A 17,565-nucleotide genomic window follows, 5' to 3' on the forward strand; every position below is an offset into this window, starting at 1 on the left:
TATAGGGGGCACACATTACATATAAAGTTGATACGTATGGGATATATAGGGGGCACACATTACATATAGAGTATAGCTACATATGAAATATATAGGGGGCACACATTAGTTATCATGTAGATACGTATGGGATATATAGGGGGCACACATTACATATAAAGTTGATACGTATGGGATATACAGGGGCACACATTACATATAAAGTTGATACGTATGGGATATATAGGGGGCACACATTACATATAAAGTTGATACGTATGGGATATATAGGGGCACACATTACATATAAAATATACACATATGGGATATCTAGGGGCACACATTACATATAAAGTAGATATGTATGGTATATATAGGGGGCACACATTACATATAGAGTATAGCTACATATGAAATATATAGGGGGCACACATTAGTTATCATGTAGATACGTATGGGATATATAGGGGGCACACATTACATATAAAGTTGATACGTATGGGATATATAGGGGCACACATTACATATAAAATATACACATATGGGATATATAGGGGCACACATTACATATAAAGTAGATACGTATGGTATATATAGGGGGCACACATTACATATAGAGTATAGCTACATATGAAATATATAGGGGCACACATTAGTTATCACGTAGATACGTATGGGATATATAGGGGGCACACATTACATATAAAGTTGTTACGTATGGGATATATAGGGGCACACATTACATATAAAGTTGATACGTATGGGATATATAGGGGGCACACATTACATATAAAGTTGATACGTATGGGATATATAGGGGCACACATTACATATAAAATATACACATATGGGATATCTAGGGGCACACATTACATATAAAGTAGATATGTATGGTATATATAGGGGGCACACATTACATATAGAGTATAGCTACATATGAAATATATAGGGGGCACACATACATTAGTTATCATGTAGATACGTATGGGATATATAGGGGGCACACATTACATATAAAGTTGATACGTATGGGATATATAGGGGCACACATTACATATAAAATATACACATATGGGATATATAGGGGCACACATTACATATAAAGTAGATACGTATGGTATATATAGGGGGCACACATTACATATAGAGTATAGCTACATATGAAATATATAGGGGCACACATTAGTTATCACGTAGATACGTATGGGATATAGCACACATTACATATAAAGTTGATACGTATGGGATATATAGGGGGCACACATTACATAATGTAGATACATATGGGATATATAGGGTCACACATTACATATAAAGTAGACACATATGGGGTATGTAGGGTCACACATTACATATAAAGTAGACACATATGGGATATATAGGGGCACACATTACATAATGTAGATACATATGGGATATATAGGGGGCACGCGTTACATATAAAGTAAACACATATGGGATAATAGGTGATACATTTGGCGATAAGATAGGGCACACCGAGCTGGTAGAGACACAGTGGCATTACCTGGATGCTCCGCTGTATACTCCGTTGCCATGGGGAAAGGACTCTAGCACAGGGAAAGTTGGGGCCGCGGTGCATCCCGGGACATGTAGTCCTGGCAGAGGCATCGCTAAGGCACCTGTAGTTCTACCCTCAACGTGACGTAGCAGGAAGTGAGGCGCCGATGATTTCCGCCCGACTACACGTGAAGAAGTGGAGTTGCGTGTTCCCGGTGAGTGTGTGGTTCCCTCAGCCCCTGTATGCTGGGTGATCCCTCAGAGGCCCGGGGTGGTCGCCACAGGACCCCTATACCGTGCGTGCATTGTATCAGGGGCAGTGGCGTGGGTGTCACCGGGGGTGGGTGGTCTGTCCCTGTGTAATATCTATCTCACCTGTATGGCAGCGTTCCCCCTCTATATCTCAGCATAATATTATACATAGGTAGATAATGCAAGTAGGAGAATATAAACTACAGACACAACTTTTGTACATGTTTAGTATAGGTCATGTGCTGGGAGTTGTAGTTCTCCACGGCCCGTACATGACATGCTGGGGATTGTAGTGCCCCACGGCCTGCACATGGCATGCTGGGGATTGTAGTGCCCCACGGCCCGCACATGGCATGCTGGGGATTGTAGTGCTCCACGGCCCGCACATGGCATGCTGGGGATTGTAGTGCTCCACGGCCCGCACATGACATGCTGGGGATTGTAGTGCTCCAAGGCCCGCACATGACATGCTGGGGATTGTAGTGCTCCACGGCCCGCACATGACATGCTGGGGATTGTAGTGCTTCACTGACCGCACATGACATGCTGGGGATTGTAGTGCTCCACGGCCCGCACATGACATGCTGGGGATTGTAGTGCTCCACTGACCGCACATGACATGCTGGGAATTGTAGTGCACCATGGTAGGTAGATCCTAGTTATTGGTTGATGAATGGGTTTCTGGGAAAGTGATGTGTGGACAGCAGCATAGAAGCGCCATCGCTGTACTCTGTTATCAGCTGGTGTCAGTAGCAGTTGATAGCGTAGAAGCAGAGGACTCTTTCTAATGTTAATTTTGTATGTAAATGGCTAGTTTGAAAATACAAATATCTAATGTGGAAGGTGATATTGCACCAGCCAATCAGCTCCTCTGTCATTATGTTATGTGCTGGGATTAAAAATCGGATTGGCTGTTGCATTATCACCTTCCATTTTGTCACTTCTCCAGACTGAGTAAACCTACCCCACATTTTTTTAAATGGCAGTATGGAGCTGGTAATTTGGTACTTTATCGATGTCCAAGGTTTTAAATGGAGCCCAGTGTTTGCTATCCCCTTCTTATACTCTGCTGTGTTTCTTCCAGGTTATCGGCCGCCATGTTGGACCATGAAGAAGATAGCGCGTCAGAATCAGACTCTGACGTGGATCCTTCAGAGCTGACCGATAAAGAGGTGAGTGTCAGCGTCTCAGAGCACAGACACTGCAGTGTTTCTTCAGATGGTAAATGCATGAAATACAAGGGGAAAAAAAAAGTCCTCTGATGACCGGTGTGTTAATCCCGCTTGTCCTGGTTATAAACATGTGTAAGTGATTTCATTAGCTGTCTGTATTCTTCATGTACGGACCTCATTCGTGTCTCCTTAATATTGCGACCTGTTTGGGACTCAAGACCCCCATACACTATGCAATGTGGGCCCGATTCTGGAGGATCAGGCCGAGAAATCGGGTGAAATAGCCCAAATTGCGAAGTGTATGACATCTGGTCCGATGTGCGGTTCCGTGCGCAATGGATCAGAACCGTCGGATGGTCTGCACATAAGATAAATCTGTGCGGCAGGGAGCGAGGTCCGGGGGAGCGGGGCACTGGTGGGGACGGGAGAGCAGGGTCCGGGGAAACTGCAGGCGGGGTAGCGGCAGGAAAGTAGTGCCCGGGGGAGCAGCAGGCGGCAGCATACAAAAAAAAATCATATTAAAAAGACTGGGTGGCCGCTGTTTGGGGGGCCTTCAGCCTGTAGATTCCATGTAGTGTCACCTAGTAACTGATCACACAGATTTCACTGATATAATTAAAATGTAGTTGGACATTGTGCAGTATTTTGTGCATATGGTTATATGTAGTAACACTGTCTCATTATTCACTTTTATTACAGTTACAAGAAGCATTTTCTCAAGGGAAGCTGAAGCCTGGATTGAATGTGGTGCTTGAAGGAAGGAAGGTTGCATCCAATAATGTGGTAAGTGTGGGCGTTGCTGCATTTATTGTATCTCTATAGCTGGCATGCATCTATGTTAAATACTGTATTATACTATGCTGGAGTGTTCATTTGTCCAACATGCTATCACGTCTGCTGCAGCTGCCATGTTAGGAGGGAGGGGCTTCTAGAACTGCAGACAGAGAGTGACTGACAGCATATCAGACCTGTTACAGTAATGTATGGTGTGGATTGGTTGGCTCATGATACGGGAGGAGCTTCAGCTTACTGTGGTGGCGCAGGAGGGATGTTAATGCCTTACTTTATAAAAGGACTGTTGGGGTAAATCTGAACAATGGATTTTATAGGGAATAAAATAGACGGTATGGGTTAAAGGAAATGAGTGGATTCGGTAAGTGCAATGAAATGGGATAATAGTTTAGGGTGGGGTCGGGAAGTAAATAGAGATGGTAAGGGTAGACAGAAGAGGAACTGTTGGTTCATGACTTTATACCAGGAGACAGAGGTTTGTGAGGGGATGGTCCATGGGGATAAAGGGTGAATCTTGGCAATGTTGTGAATGTGGAGGCAACACCATATGGATCAGGGATAGGAGGTAGTGTGTGAGGGAAGTTGACGGTAGCGTTGGTGAGGCGCACAACTTAACAGAAGAGAGGGGAGGATGGGATGTGACACGGTGTAGTGGAAAGATAAGGTCAGGTTTGGATGAAGTAAAGTGAAGTCACCCAAGTGGGGATGTCAGAGAGCAATCAGACATGCAGGAGTTTGGAAAGGCCTGGCGGAGGAAAGGTACATCGGTGTCACAGGCATAGAGGTGCTTTTGCAGGCAGGAGAGGAGCGCGTGTCATGGTCTTCCTGCCACTTTTAAATACTACTGTTCCAATCAAGCACTGGACACTCACATTTGTTGCTCCGGCATCTTGTAAAGGCTTCTAAGAATGCACGATACCTAGGGAGTTCTTGGCAGAGTTTTTATTAGTACACATGTTAGAGTTTGATATCCTTTTAATAAGTGTCTGACCTCTGTAAATGATGACTGATTATTTCCTGACCAATCCTCCATATTTCGTTTTAGAGTGGACTGAAGCAGTGCCTTAAGGATCTGCAGAAGGATATGCCGTGGGTGGAGCGCCTGGATGTCACGACTGCTATACCAGACGCGCCGGAGCAGAACGGGGAGGGGGCTCAGGAACCGGCTGCAGATGCAGAAGATGATTTCCAGCGGGAGATGTGCTTGTAAGTCAGCGCGGGGAGCAGTCTGTGCTGTGATGTCCTTCCTATGGCAATAGTTCCCAGTATTTGCCCCGGAGATAAATTCCGGCTGTGTCCTGCGATCTCCACACAGTAGAGATTCAGATATAGTTGGAGAAGGAGACGTCTCTGGCTGCAGTAGTGGTCCAACCTGCACCCAAGCACGCAGCGTTGGATTACCCACTATAGCTGGGGTAGCCAACTCCAGACCTCGAGAGCTACCAACAGTTAAGGTTTTCCAGATCTCCTCACAGAATCACAAGTGATGTAATTAGCTCCACCTGGGGATCTTTTAAAATGTGTTAGTGAGTAATGAGTGCAGCTGTGCAGCAGCTGGATTGTCTGGAAAATGTGAACTGTTGGTAGCTCTCGAGGACTGGAGTTGGCTACCACTGCACTATAGGGTGGCTTGTGGTGCCCAATAGCTTGAGTAAGCCACCATTTGCATGACCGAGATCCCTGTCCTCTTCCCTCCCCTAAATGCTTCCCTCCCCTAAATGTCACACACAGGGGCCGTCGTCATTCTCCAAACGGCATCAGACACTATGCCTGATGCTGTCCCAGTGTTGCAGACCCATTAACGCACAAGCGGAATGTGTCCTGCACAAACTATCCATTATCAGTACTTTGCAGCACAGGACGGAACAGCATCCGAACCTGAATAATCCCCCAGCATGACCAGTCCTTGTGCCTACAGCTGCACTGTATAGTAAATGAGGTATTGTACAGACCATATAAACCCATCTACCATGCTGTCCAGAGTGCTGAGTACAGAGAGTAGCTGGTAAAGATTATAAGTATTCCTGTAGCTCTGGGGCAGTAACTGGAAGAATCCTGCCCTTGGTCATCCCTAATAATTTGAGATAATTTCCTCTTTGTTCTCCCTTAGTTACAGACAAGCGCAGGCTGCCGTACTCTTTGCGCTGCCTCGTCTACAGAAGCTAAAAATCGCAACCAGGCGTCCTGACGATTACTTCGCCGAGATGGCTAAAACAGACCAACACATGCAGAAGGTATGCCGCCTTCTACAGCGCAATCACCTCTTCAGTCTGCTCCTCTTGAGACTCTTTATGTGTTGTAAAGACTAATGCTGCCCATACACGCTGCTATGCGTGCTGTTCCGATGTGTGCTTTGAGGTGCGCGCTCCCGTGGCACCTCATCGCACAGTACAAAAAGTATGTGCTTGCACATACTTTTTGTACTTCGGTTTCATCACATTGCATCGCATTGCATGCACAACGGATGCACAGGCAATGCAATGTGATCCGTGCTAGTACAGCATGGAAAGCACGCCCTCATAGCAGAGTGTATGGGCTGCTTAAGCACTGGTCTATCCTAGAACACTGGCTCTCTTAGGGGGAGATTCTCTAAATCTCCGCCCCCCTTCGCCTCTCTTCGCCATTATAATTATCGCATATGTTCTAACATATGCGATAATTATAGCAAAGGACAGCTCTTGCGTTAAGAGCTGTCCTTTGCGGTGAGAGTCGCTGGGTCCCAGCAGGTCTTGGCGGCTCCCTCCCACACCCGGCGCTGCTGCTGCTGCGCCGGGCTCTCCTCCTCCCTGCACTCGGAAGAGGATCAGTGCAGGGAGGAGGTCATGGGTCCGGGCAGCACAGCTCTGTGCTGCCCGGACACAGGTGAGGGGGCGGCGGGGGGTCGTTGCGGGGCGGAAGTGGGATGCGGTAGAAGCCCATTGGCTTCTATGGGGCATCGCCAGATTTTTCTGGCGATGCCCCCCGCCGTGGTAAGCTGGTAAGCCAAAATGCGGTAAAAACCCCGATAACGGTGATGGCGATGCCCCCCGCCGCGGTAAGCTGGTAAGCCAAAATGCGGTAAAAACCCCGATAACGGGGTTTTTACCGCATTTCTTGTTTAGAGAATCTCCCCCTTAAGCAGCCCATACACGATGCTTTGTGGGCGTGCTTTCCGTGCTGTACTAGCAGGGATCACATTGCATTGCATGTGCATCCGTTGTGCATGCAATGTGATGAAACCTAAGTACAAAAAGTATGTGCAAGCACATACTTTTTGTACTATGCGATGAGGTGCCGCGGGAGCGCGCACCTCAAAGCACACATCGGAACAGCAGCGTGTATGGGCAGCATTATTTCTGTGACTGAGTACTCTGCAGGTGATCAGGCTCTCACCACATCAGCTGGCGCCCAATATGTTGGTGGTCGCAGAGCTTTTCTGCGTTAGTCACTTTTATTTAAAGATGATTGTCTACTGTCTAGCAGATGTTTAATGTGTCATTTTATATTGTGTGCATAATCCCGATCACACACAGAGCTTTCATTTACATATAGTGAAATCTGCTTCTCTAATCTCACTAATGGTGCCCTTACATATGGGCGATTGTATGCGATGTGATATCGCGCTGCAGTTTCCCTTGAAGCTCCCCTGTGATAAATGAAGTGCTTTTTTTTTTTTTTTTTTTCTGCTTTCGGCGTGCATACAATCATGCTATAAATCGCATGCCCTTTGCTGAAATCGGGTGATGGAATGAGGGCTGAGCTATCTGGCTGTATATAAACTGGCAGATTGCACATCGCATTGTGATAAATCGCATGTCCTTAAAAACCACACGATAAATTTTATGTGCAGCACATATTTTCAGATGTTATTGACGCTGCAAATGATCAAAATCACATGATTGTACCCACGTATGGGTACCATAGCACATTGATTTGTTAAGCAATAATCCTCTGTGTTCTTGTCTCGTGGTTCCAGGTCCGTCACAAACTTCAAACCAAACAGGCGGCAATGGAAAAATCTCAGAAAGCGAAACAGCTTAGAGAGCTGAGGAAATACGGTAAAAAGGTGAGTGCTTCCTGTGTCCTAATGTATGTACATGTTGGTTCACCTACAGGCTATTGGGGGGGGGGAGGGAATGTGATAGGCTGCCACCAGCTTATATATTTTAAACGGATACCACATTAAACATCGTTCAGACTGGCCGGAAACTTATTGATGCCTTAAAGTCACAGGCTATTCTAAAGCACAGTGGAATACTCTGTATAATATAAGAAACTGTAAATAAAATGTCCCGTTTCTATGTCTCTTCCAGCCGCTGAGCTGTATTTTCCATTCTGTGACCGTTCTGAATTTTTTTTTCTTTCTTTCAGGTGCAAACTGAGGTATTACAGAAGAGACAGAAAGAGAAATCTAACATGATGAACCAAATTAAAAAATACCAGAAAGGTAAGGATTACCCCGGACAGTGGTACACAATGAAGCAAGAGAACATACTCCTTGCTTTTATTCATTTTTAAATCTTGCTTTTATACCGCGCTCAGACAGCAAACGCAGGGTCACAATGGGACTATTAAACGGTTCAGTCCCGGTGCGACCCTATGTGCGGTCATTCAGGTTGCAGGAGCAAACTGGCAATATTGCCGTTACGCTGACGTGAGGTGGAGCGTCGGCACGGCTGGGAGGAGGCAGCGCTTAGAGCTGGCGCTGCTCCAATTGCTGCCTCCTCCATAGTGTGAACAGGAAACTGGTCTCTCGACCTGTTCAACCAGTTCACACTGCACAGCACCACGGCAATGAACCGGTGAGAACTCTGCTTTTTACCCGGTTCAGATTGCCTTGTTGCTACCAGTTAGCTGTAACCAGTGGATTCAGTATTGAATCCCGGCGGTCGGGATCCCGGCGTTCAGAATCCCGACAGCCGAAATGCCGACAAGGGGGGGACGTGGATCGCCCCCCCTTGCGGGCTCGCTGCGCTCGCCACACAGCGGGCCCGGTGCCTCGCTACGCTCAGCACACTAATTTATTCTCCCTCCAGGGGTGTCGTGGACACCCCAGGAGGGAGAATGTGTCGGCATTTCGGCGGTCGGGATTCTGAACGCCGGGATCCCGACCGCCGGGATATTAACTGCATCCCGTAACCAGTAACCCCTTTCACATCGCTCGAATTACCAGGTCAAACCGGCTTGTACGCAGTAATTAGGTGCGATGTGAAAGGGGTTTCGGATAGAATTACTAAAGTATCTAAAAATGAGAAGGGGTGTTGTTGCCCTTGGAAACCAGTCACATTCATTGCTTTATTGCATCCTTTAAATCAAGGGTTCCCAATATTTTTCTAATCACGGCACCCTAGAGTATCAGAATTTTTCCAAGGCACCCCTAGGCCCCAAAAAATATATATCAAATGAAGTAGATTGTGTGTATATGTGCTTCTAAGGTTCAGTTATGTGGTAAAGGGCAGGATTTGGTTCTGATTGTACACATTTTATGGTTAGCAGCCACCAGCACTGGTCTTGTCCAGCAATAATTGATCATAAATAATTTGAATTGGTCCTGGACGACCTACCCGAGGCACCCCTGCAAGTGTCTCGAGGCACCCCAGGGAGCCTAAGCGCACAGTTTGGGAACCACTGCTATAAATAGATCTTTAGAAGTTTGGTAAATCTACTCCCTAATGTCTAGCACAGAGGGAATATGGTGACATATTGGATACAATGGTGGTCTTCCTTTTGCGTATTGCCAAATACGCTTCTTGTTTTAATATCGTTTAGTGGAGTGATGGCTAACCTTGACACTCCAGCTGTTGTAGAACTACACATCCCAGCATGCCCTGCTACAGTTTTGCAGTTTGACCATGCTAAAACTGTTGCCGGGCATTCTCAGATGTGTAGTTCAACAACAGCTGGAGTGTCAAGGTTAGCCATCACTGGTATAGTGCAAACTAACACTTATATTGTGTAGAATAAAGTAACTAAAGGAGTGTCCATTCAAAACCCTGCACATCCCATGGAGATCCTCTTTCCTACGTGGGGTGCCGCGCTCTCTTCTGTTACTTGTAACACAGCCTGGTCTATTTCTCAGGGGCAGATTTATTAAGCTTGGTGAAGTGATAATGTGGCTGTGGCTGGTACTTTATCACCAGCCAATCATCTCCTAACTGTGAAGTTACAGGCTTGGTTTGAAAAATGACAGGTAGGAGCTGATTGGCCGGTGATAAAGACCAGACACTTTATCACTTCACCGAGCTTAATAATTCTACCCCTCAATGCTGAGGTACAGACTAGAGTTGTGCTACAAGCACTAGGGCAGAGCGTGTCACCCCAGGCAGGAAAGGGGAACTGCAGGGGTTGTGACAGGTGCAAGGAACTAGAATGAACACTATAAAGCGATTTTATATTCTATAAATGGTGAAGGTGAAAATGTTGATCCATGGACTAATAGGTTGTTTACTGCGTGGGTCAGGTAAGAACGCTTACAATGTGATTGTATCTCTTCTCTTCAGGTCTTTCTGATAAACTGGATTTTCTAGAGGGTGATCAGCCTCAAAAGAAAACTAGCGGAGCGACGCAAAAGGGGAAACGAGGGTAAGCATACGAGATTCGGCGCATGTAGATTCAGGCGCTCATAATCGTTCGTAATTGCTGTGAGTAATCTGCTTTCTGAACTGCCCGCAACCCTCAGTTGGGCCACTTATAATGAGATAAGCAGTAACTTGTTTACCTCTGTTGGGTGTCCTTTAATGTACTCTGCAGATTTTCTTTATCTATGTTTATGGAATGATGTTTGTCTTATGGAGTTCTAACACGTTGGGTTTCATTTTCTACAGACCCAGTGCCAAGAAACAATACAAAGACCAGAAATTTGGCTTTGGTGGAAGGAAGAAAGGCACCAAGAGGAACACGAAGGAAAGCTTCAATGATGTGTCTGGTTTCCGGGCGGGTACGGCCCATGGAAGGGGGGGCCCCCACAGGCCTGGGAAGAAAGGAGGCAAAAATGCCAACGTGAGTAGAGGATACAAGCCAGGAATACTGTGCGAAACGCGTCACTGCCAGTATCTAATGTTAATCTCTATTGCAGAAAAGACCTGGTAAGAAGGTGAGACAGAAGATGAAGAACAAGGGAAGATAAGAAGCTGGGTTATGTAGGACGCCACCAGCAATGGTACCGGCCTATCGGCTGTAGCAGGATCTGACTGAATATTGTTACTCTCTGGGTCTTCAGAGAGAACACTGGAGACTTTTATTTCCTCAGAGGCCGCAAACGATTTACATTATTACAGCGGCATCTCCTCCCGAGACGCGTCTGCTCTATTCGGACTGTTTGCAGATCATTTTATACATAAATATTTGATAGTTCTATTAAATAACATGTGAAATGTATTCCAGCTCTTTGCTTTCAGGGAAAGTGGTGGGATGTCCTTTGGCTGGTTCCATGTCCGTATAAAGTTTCATTACCTAAAGCAGCTACAGAATGATGGGTGTAAGCAGCTTCTCACTGGTCATCTTGTCCTCCCTGCTGTTCAATATATGCTGTACAGCCTCAATATAAATGCAGGTCCGAGGCTAACCACTGAGCCAGGGGGACACCTATGCACATATTGCTCACTAGGTGGCAGTGCAGCTCAGCAGAGTACACATATTGGGCAAGATGTACTAAGCCTTGAAGAGTGATAAACAAACAGCCAATATGACCATAACGGTCACTTTCAAACCCAGCCAGTAGCATGACAGTTAGGGGCTGATTGGTAGTTTATCACTTTCCAAGCTTAGTACATCTGGCCCATAGTAGCGCAGCCACAGTTCCTATGTGCACCATAAACACGGTGGCAATCATGGCATCACATAAAAGAAAGGAGGAGTCTGTGTATCGTTCTGGAGAACAGTCACATTTATTTAGATTGTGCCATCAGGATATGAATTGTTTGGTTCAGACAGAAGTATTAATACTATCAAATCTGATGATCAATTAGTCTAATACATAAAGGGGTTCTGTCTAATTCAGGGGTGGCCAAACAGGTCCTCGAGATCTACCAAAGGTTCACCTTTTCTTAACCACCTAGCTGGTGCTCAGTTGTACCCATTACTAACTGTCACATTTCCCAGATCACCTAGCTGGTGCACAGCTGTAGTCATTACTAACTGTCACATTCCCCAGATCACCTTGCTGGTGCACAGCTGTAGTCATTACTAAATGTCACATTCCCCAGGCCACCTAGCTGGTGCACAGCTGTAGTCATTACTAACTGTCACATTCCCCAGATCACCTTGCTGGTGCACAGCTGTAGTCATTACTAACTGTCACATTCCCCAGATCACCTAGCTGGTGCACAGCTGTAGTCATTACTAACTGTCACATTCCCCAGATCTCCTAGCTGGTGCACGTAGTCATTACTAACTGTCACATTCCCCAGATCTCCTAGCTGGTGCACGTAGCCATTACTAACTGTCACATTTCCCAGATCACCTAGCTGGTGCACAGCTGTAGTCATTACTAACTGTCACATTTCCCAGATCACCTAGCTGGTGCACAGGTGCAGTCATTACTAACTGTCACATTCCCCAGATCACCTAGCTGGTGCACAGCTGTAGTCATTACTAACTGTCACATTCCCCAGATCACCTAGCTGGTGCACAGTTGTAGTCATTACTAACTGTCACATTCCCCAGATCACCTAGCTGGTGCTCAGTTGTAGCCATTACTAACTGTCACATTTCCCAGATCACCTAGCTGGTGCACAGCTGTAGTCAATACTAACTGTCACATGTCCCAGATCACCTAGCTGGTGCACAGCTGTAGTCATTACTAACTGTCACATCCCCCAGATCACCTAGCTGGTGCTCAGTTGTAGCCATTACTAACTGTCACATTTCCCAGATCACCTAGCTGGTGCTCAGTTGTAGCCATTACTAACTGTCACATTCCCCAGATCACCTAGCTGGTGCTCAGTTGTAGCCATTACTAACTGTCACATTTCCCAGATCACCTAGCTGGTGCACAGCTGTAGTCATTACTAACTGTCACATTCTCCAGATCACCTAGCTGGTGCACAGCTGTAGTCATTACTAACTGTCACATGTCCCAGATCACCTAGCTGGTGCACAGCTGTAGTCATTACTAACTGTCACATGTCCCAGATCACCTAGCTGGTGCACAGCTGTAGTCATTACTAACTGTCACATTGTCAAACCTGTTGCATTCATTCCTACTATAGATCCACAGGTTGCCTGAGACACACGACCTGTTGGTAGATATTGAGGACAGGTTTGGCCACCCCTGGTCTAATGCAATGCATCCTCATTAACGCTTACAAAACCACCAGAGCAAATAGAATGTTACACGTGGATCCTACCAGATGTGTGTGACTGAGGGGCAGATTTATTAAGCTCTGTGAAGTAATAAAGTGTCTGGTTTTTATCACCAGCCAATCAGCTCCTAACTGTGAAGTTACAGGCTTGGTTTGAAAAATGATGAGCTGATTGGCCGGTGATAAAATCCAGACACTTCACTGAGCATAATAAATCTACCCCTCTGTGTGTTTACAGGGTCTCATTCATTACAGATGCGCCCAGAGCCTACTGCTAAGCACAGAATCGCTCTGGGTGCGAGTGTCAAATAAGTTTTAAAATCTTACAAAGTTTTGGAAAAGTGATGAAGTAATAGAAAGCGGTAATATGTGAACTGACAGAGGAATATGATGAAGGCTCTTCCATTACCATGTGAGGGCAATTCTAAAAGGTTGATTCATACTTTAATTCAGGTGACTTTTGGCTTTAGCATTTTTATTTGGACTTATTCTGGTCAAAAGCATTTCCAAGGCGCCACGTGGATGGGCCAGACATGATACAACTTTTACTTTCAGCCACTGAACCGTTCTTATTCAACACGACTGTACACAAGAGGAGATGACCCAATTGTTTTAGTAATGTTCTAAGCTAACATGCCGCCATTACTGTAGATTCATACGCTGTTCTTTAAGCCGCCAAGCTGCCTCCATGTATGCAGTGATCTCCGTCTTGGGGCGGTGGTGATGAAGCCGTCTGTCCGTCTTATCAACGTTAATCTGTAACAGGAGCATTCAACCATTACAGTCACATGACCTCTTTTCCTCCCACTCCCCCATAGGCAGTACCTACCAGCGGTTGGGAGATCCACCCGATTTCCTGGCTGGTGGTTTGGGGTTCAGTGTATTTTTTAGTGGGTTCTAGCGCCGTGTGATGGACAACCTTCAGAAAGTTTTCTGGTTGAGAAAAATACATAGATATTTTATTACATTTTTTTTATTTTTACAATATCATCATTGTAATTTTTCTGTTGCTTCAGAACACCCTAAACCAGAGGTTCTCAAAGACCCCACACAGTCCTCCGGACCCCACGCAGTTCAAATTTTCCAGGTTTAAAAAAAATCTACAGGTGGAGCTAATTATTTCACTTGTAATCCTGTAAAGAGACCTGCGAAACATGCACTGCGTGGGGTCCCGAGGACCGAGTTTGGAGAACCTGTGCCCTAAAACCATGTGAAAGTTTCTTTTAATATCCTGATTTGTACAACTTAATGAACAGTTCTGTATGGCGATATTGATGCGAGTGGTGGCAAGCCGTTCTTAGTTTTAATGTACTATACAATCACAAGACACAGGGCTTAACAGTCTGTGATTTGCCAGACCCAGGGCGATGCCGGTGAGATGCTCACAACATTTAAAGCAGCAATTAATTTTAAGGCAAAACCAGGTTATTTTTCCCTTTTAAACTAGTGGCCGCTTTAAATCTAGTAACCCTGCAAAAGTACATCCGCTCCTGCAAATTGCAGTTTATTACTTCTGTTCCACAACCTTAGGGTTATGGGATCAGGTCAGGCAATAGGTACATGGTCTCTGTTACAGTCTGCACAATATAAATTCAGCAATAAAGATTCAGTCAGGAAACAGAACTGAATTTTTATTGCTGTGAGTGCTGCACCACCTCTATTGCCCTATCCATGATTAAGTGAGGGCACCCGGCACAGTATTACTGTTCTCACACAGTGGATGTTGCTGGTCTCCTGCCTATATAGATAGATACATAGATAATCTCTATCCAGGTACTCTTCACCCTCTAAGGTGAAATACCACCAGTTACCACTAGACTGTCTAAATTCATAGCAGAAAGTAAAAGCAATTTTTGCGGGGACACTGCTCTGTTCTAAACTTTCTGAATACGGAGAGAGGGAGATGGGAGGTAGGAGCAGATGGCGACTGGGGGCAGGACCGGATTAAAGGGGGGGGGGGCACAGGGTTTGTGCATAGGAGTGGGGTAGTGCTGCAGCTTCACCTGTCTGCCAATGTGACAATGATTAATGGTGCTGAGCATCGGGAGCCCAAGGCACACTGACTGCAAGTGTGCAGTGCATTACTGGGAGCTAAGTCCCATGACACTTTGCACAAGAGGCTGAGAGGTTTGTGCTGAGCTCTGATTGGTGGAGCTCATTACATGCTTCTCAGGCCCATGGAGGACTGCAGCATCAGCCTAGTCATGGGAGGATTTTTAATCACTGGTAGAACTGGGCATGTCAAGGCTCCTACAGAGTAAGGTACAGAGGGACAAACACAGGCCTTTCATGTGGAATTCTATGTTTGTATTAATCTCTCCCCCCCCCCCCCTGTTACCCATTGACCAAGTTTATACTGTGTTTAGACAGTGTAATATTCTCCCGTGCACTTTGCGGACAGTATTGACAAGTGGGAGGGGGCCCCCTGTCTAAAGTGCTGCGGGCCCCCCAAAGGCTAAATCCGGCCCTGGCTGGGGGTGGAGAGAGTTTGTGGGTTAAAAACAATCACACCTCAAGCAAAGTAAAAACTGTCACAGCTCAAAGTTAAAGTACATTGCAGAAGCCGTCACGTTGATGGGCTAACTAGTAAAGGCATAATGCTCTCCAACATTAGAAATCTTACCATCGATAGGCTCAGTCTGATTGTCATGCCATGCCATCGGCTTTCCCGTAACTGCATGAACTAATGAAAGAAGACATGGGTGAGGTTTCTGCTTGTACTATGTGATACAACAAGCATTCACTATATTTGTTTGTAGTTATCTAAAGCTTATTATACACATTATATTAATGCTAGAAATTCAACGTCTAAAAGTCATTGTTCTTAAAAGGTAATTAACGAATATCTGTAAAAGTGCTGATGGGGACTGGCTATATGTTACGCTGTAGTACAGTCTGGAACGGACACCCAACACTTCTGCTGTCTGACAGTGTTGCTCAGGTGACCGTCTGCCCACAGTTCTCTGACCTCATATGGACAGGGACAGGATGTCAGCCATGGAAGTCCTGCCCTGTGTGCGATGTATATTACATATAGATAGATCTATGTAAGCCTGAATGTATATGTAAGCCTATATGAATTTATATGTACAGTATACTGTATGTAGATGTATGTATATCTATCTAATAAATTCTATCTATCTTATGCTACCCATACACTTATGCGAACTGATTCGATGCGACATCGAAGTGTGATGTCTATCGAATCCGATCGCATCTCATGGTGCAAAACTTGCCCCCTTTCAGCAACCAATGTCTTGTGATGGCACATCGGGTGCTGGAAGAGGACAGGAAGAGGGTGGTGGTGGCATAGCGTATGGCTAGAAGTAGCACTAGCGGGGAAAGCGCGGCAGAATTTGAAAGAAAATTGAACACACTGGGTGGCCCTCAGAGAACTCAGCCAATCAGAGGGCTGCCCAGTATTTTAAACAAATCTGCCACCCCCGCTGACCCCTGCTTCGCTACTCCACTACCCAGAGGCGTACCTAGATATTTGTGGGCCTCATAGCAAAAGTTTGTAAGGGCCCCTATTTGGCAGGTGATAAATGTATATAAAACATTACTTAGACAGCAAAGATGGGCCCCCTTCAGCTCTGGGCCCCATAGCAGCTGCACCCCTTGCACCTATGGTAGTTACTCCCTTGCCACCACCTTCTGCCCGCCCTCTTCCATGCCGCCAGCAGCCCTTCCGGCCCCCTCTCCCCAAACGCAACGCCGCCGCAATCCTTCCGCCCCCCACCGGTGGATTGCATTCAAGCTAACACATGGTTAAAAACCACATGCGATCGCTCCCGCAATTCATTACATATTATTTGCAGCTCATACCATATATCGCCGTGACATCACGTCGCATGGTCCCTTAAAAATACATACGATCATTTGATTTATCGGCCAGATGTGGTCGAAATCGAATGATTGTATGCAATATCTCACAAGTGTATGGGCAGCAGAATCTTTGTGTTTAGCTTTGTGCAGCCGGGTACATTACTCTTATGGAAGGGGTTGATGGAGAAGTCGGTGACCAGCCGGTGGCAGCGGTCCTCCTTGCGGACGGTCTCCCGGTGAATGGCGTTCAGAGTGACCTCGTCCCGCGGGGCTTTCACTGCTGCAGCTGCCGTCCCTGCCATCTCTCTCCCCGGCCGGCCTGCGGATCCTGCTCAGCGTCCTGTTACCAGGGAAACCAATTTTAGGACCCCCCTCGGACTGCCCTAAACGGCGCCTGATCAATGGCTCACACGGCAACATAGGATCTCCTCAGCCTGCCCCAACCAGTGCCTGATTTTCTGATTACTAGAAATCCCTGAGGCTACGGGCGTTTCCCGGCTATTGGGCACTGCAGATAGATGCCCATGGACTAAAATGTTTCTCTGCTGATAGAGGTCGCCGTGCCAGCTGACAAATAAAGATGACCGATTGATGTTCCCTGAACAAAAATGGCCGCGGCAGCCTCCGGACGGGTCACGTGATAAAAACAAAAGTCTTCTGTAACGGCTCTACAGTCAGATCGTCACTGCACGCTGATTGGCTGCTTCTTTAAAGGTCCAGTCATGATTGGTCTGTTCCTCCTGTCG

The 17,565-nt window shown here is 46.2% G+C and overlaps 3 protein-coding genes across 4 annotated transcripts in view; 1 reads left to right on the top strand and 2 right to left on the bottom strand.

The window, feature by feature from the left end:
- CFAP57 (cilia and flagella associated protein 57) overlaps positions 1 to 1,644 on the bottom strand; it is a 40,550-nt gene extending 38,906 nt beyond the window's left edge. Inside the window, exon 1 of the mRNA XM_083157581.1 lies at positions 1,505 to 1,644. The gene's annotated coding sequence lies outside the window, so the exon portion shown is untranslated. The remainder of the gene's footprint in view (positions 1 to 1,504) is intronic.
- Positions 1,594 to 11,069, top strand: EBNA1BP2 (EBNA1 binding protein 2). 2 transcript variants are annotated; one of them, XM_083157583.1, is made up of 10 exons: positions 1,594 to 1,712; positions 2,834 to 2,921; positions 3,621 to 3,704; positions 4,759 to 4,919; positions 5,824 to 5,947; positions 7,669 to 7,758; positions 8,064 to 8,139; positions 10,193 to 10,274; positions 10,517 to 10,691; positions 10,768 to 11,069. In XM_083157583.1, the coding sequence occupies exons 2-10, from the start codon at positions 2,847 to 2,849 to the stop codon at positions 10,816 to 10,818; spliced, it is 918 nt and encodes a 305-aa protein (XP_083013709.1). In that variant the 5' UTR covers positions 1,594 to 1,712; positions 2,834 to 2,846; the 3' UTR covers positions 10,819 to 11,069. The 2 variants fall into 2 exon arrangements, with proteins under 2 accessions (XP_083013709.1, XP_083013708.1); XM_083157582.1 differs by lacking the exon at positions 1,594 to 1,712 and adding an exon at positions 1,726 to 1,793.
- A 487-nt stretch (positions 11,070 to 11,556) lies between these two features.
- Positions 11,557 to 17,449, bottom strand: CFAP144 (cilia and flagella associated protein 144). The gene is made up of 4 exons (XM_083157586.1): positions 16,983 to 17,449; positions 15,618 to 15,677; positions 13,824 to 13,927; positions 11,557 to 13,750 (listed from the first exon to the last, which is right to left on the bottom strand). Exons 1-4 carry the CDS (start codon positions 17,119 to 17,121, stop codon positions 13,637 to 13,639), a joined length of 417 nt encoding a protein of 138 aa, XP_083013712.1. The 5' UTR covers positions 17,122 to 17,449; the 3' UTR covers positions 11,557 to 13,636.
- Between the last annotated feature and the right edge of the window lie 116 nt (positions 17,450 to 17,565).

The sequence above is a fragment of the Crinia signifera genome, chromosome 8 (assembly GCF_055691185.1).
Source record: "Crinia signifera chromosome 8, ASM5569118v1, whole genome shotgun sequence".
Taxonomy (NCBI): Eukaryota; Metazoa; Chordata; class Amphibia; order Anura; family Myobatrachidae; genus Crinia; species Crinia signifera.

Coding starts and splice junctions, on each gene's coding strand:
- EBNA1BP2 (XM_083157582.1), top strand. CDS start 1,741: ATGCTGGGTGATCCCTCAGAGGCCCGGGGTGGTCGCCACAGGACCCCT. Junction 2,922..3,620: donor CAGAGCTGACCGATAAAGAG/GTGAGTGTCAGC, acceptor CTTTTATTACAG/TTACAAGAAGCATTTTCTCA. Junction 10,275..10,516: donor ACGCAAAAGGGGAAACGAGG/GTAAGCATACGA, acceptor CATTTTCTACAG/ACCCAGTGCCAAGAAACAAT.
- CFAP144 (XM_083157586.1), bottom strand. CDS start 17,121: ATGGCAGGGACGGCAGCTGCAGCAGTGAAAGCCCCGCGGGACGAGGTC. Junction 13,928..15,617: donor TCAGACTGAGCCTATCGATG/GTAAGATTTCTA, acceptor TTTCTCAACCAG/AAAACTTTCTGAAGGTTGTC. Junction 13,751..13,823: donor GGTGGATCTCCCAACCGCTG/GTAGGTACTGCC, acceptor CTCCTGTTACAG/ATTAACGTTGATAAGACGGA.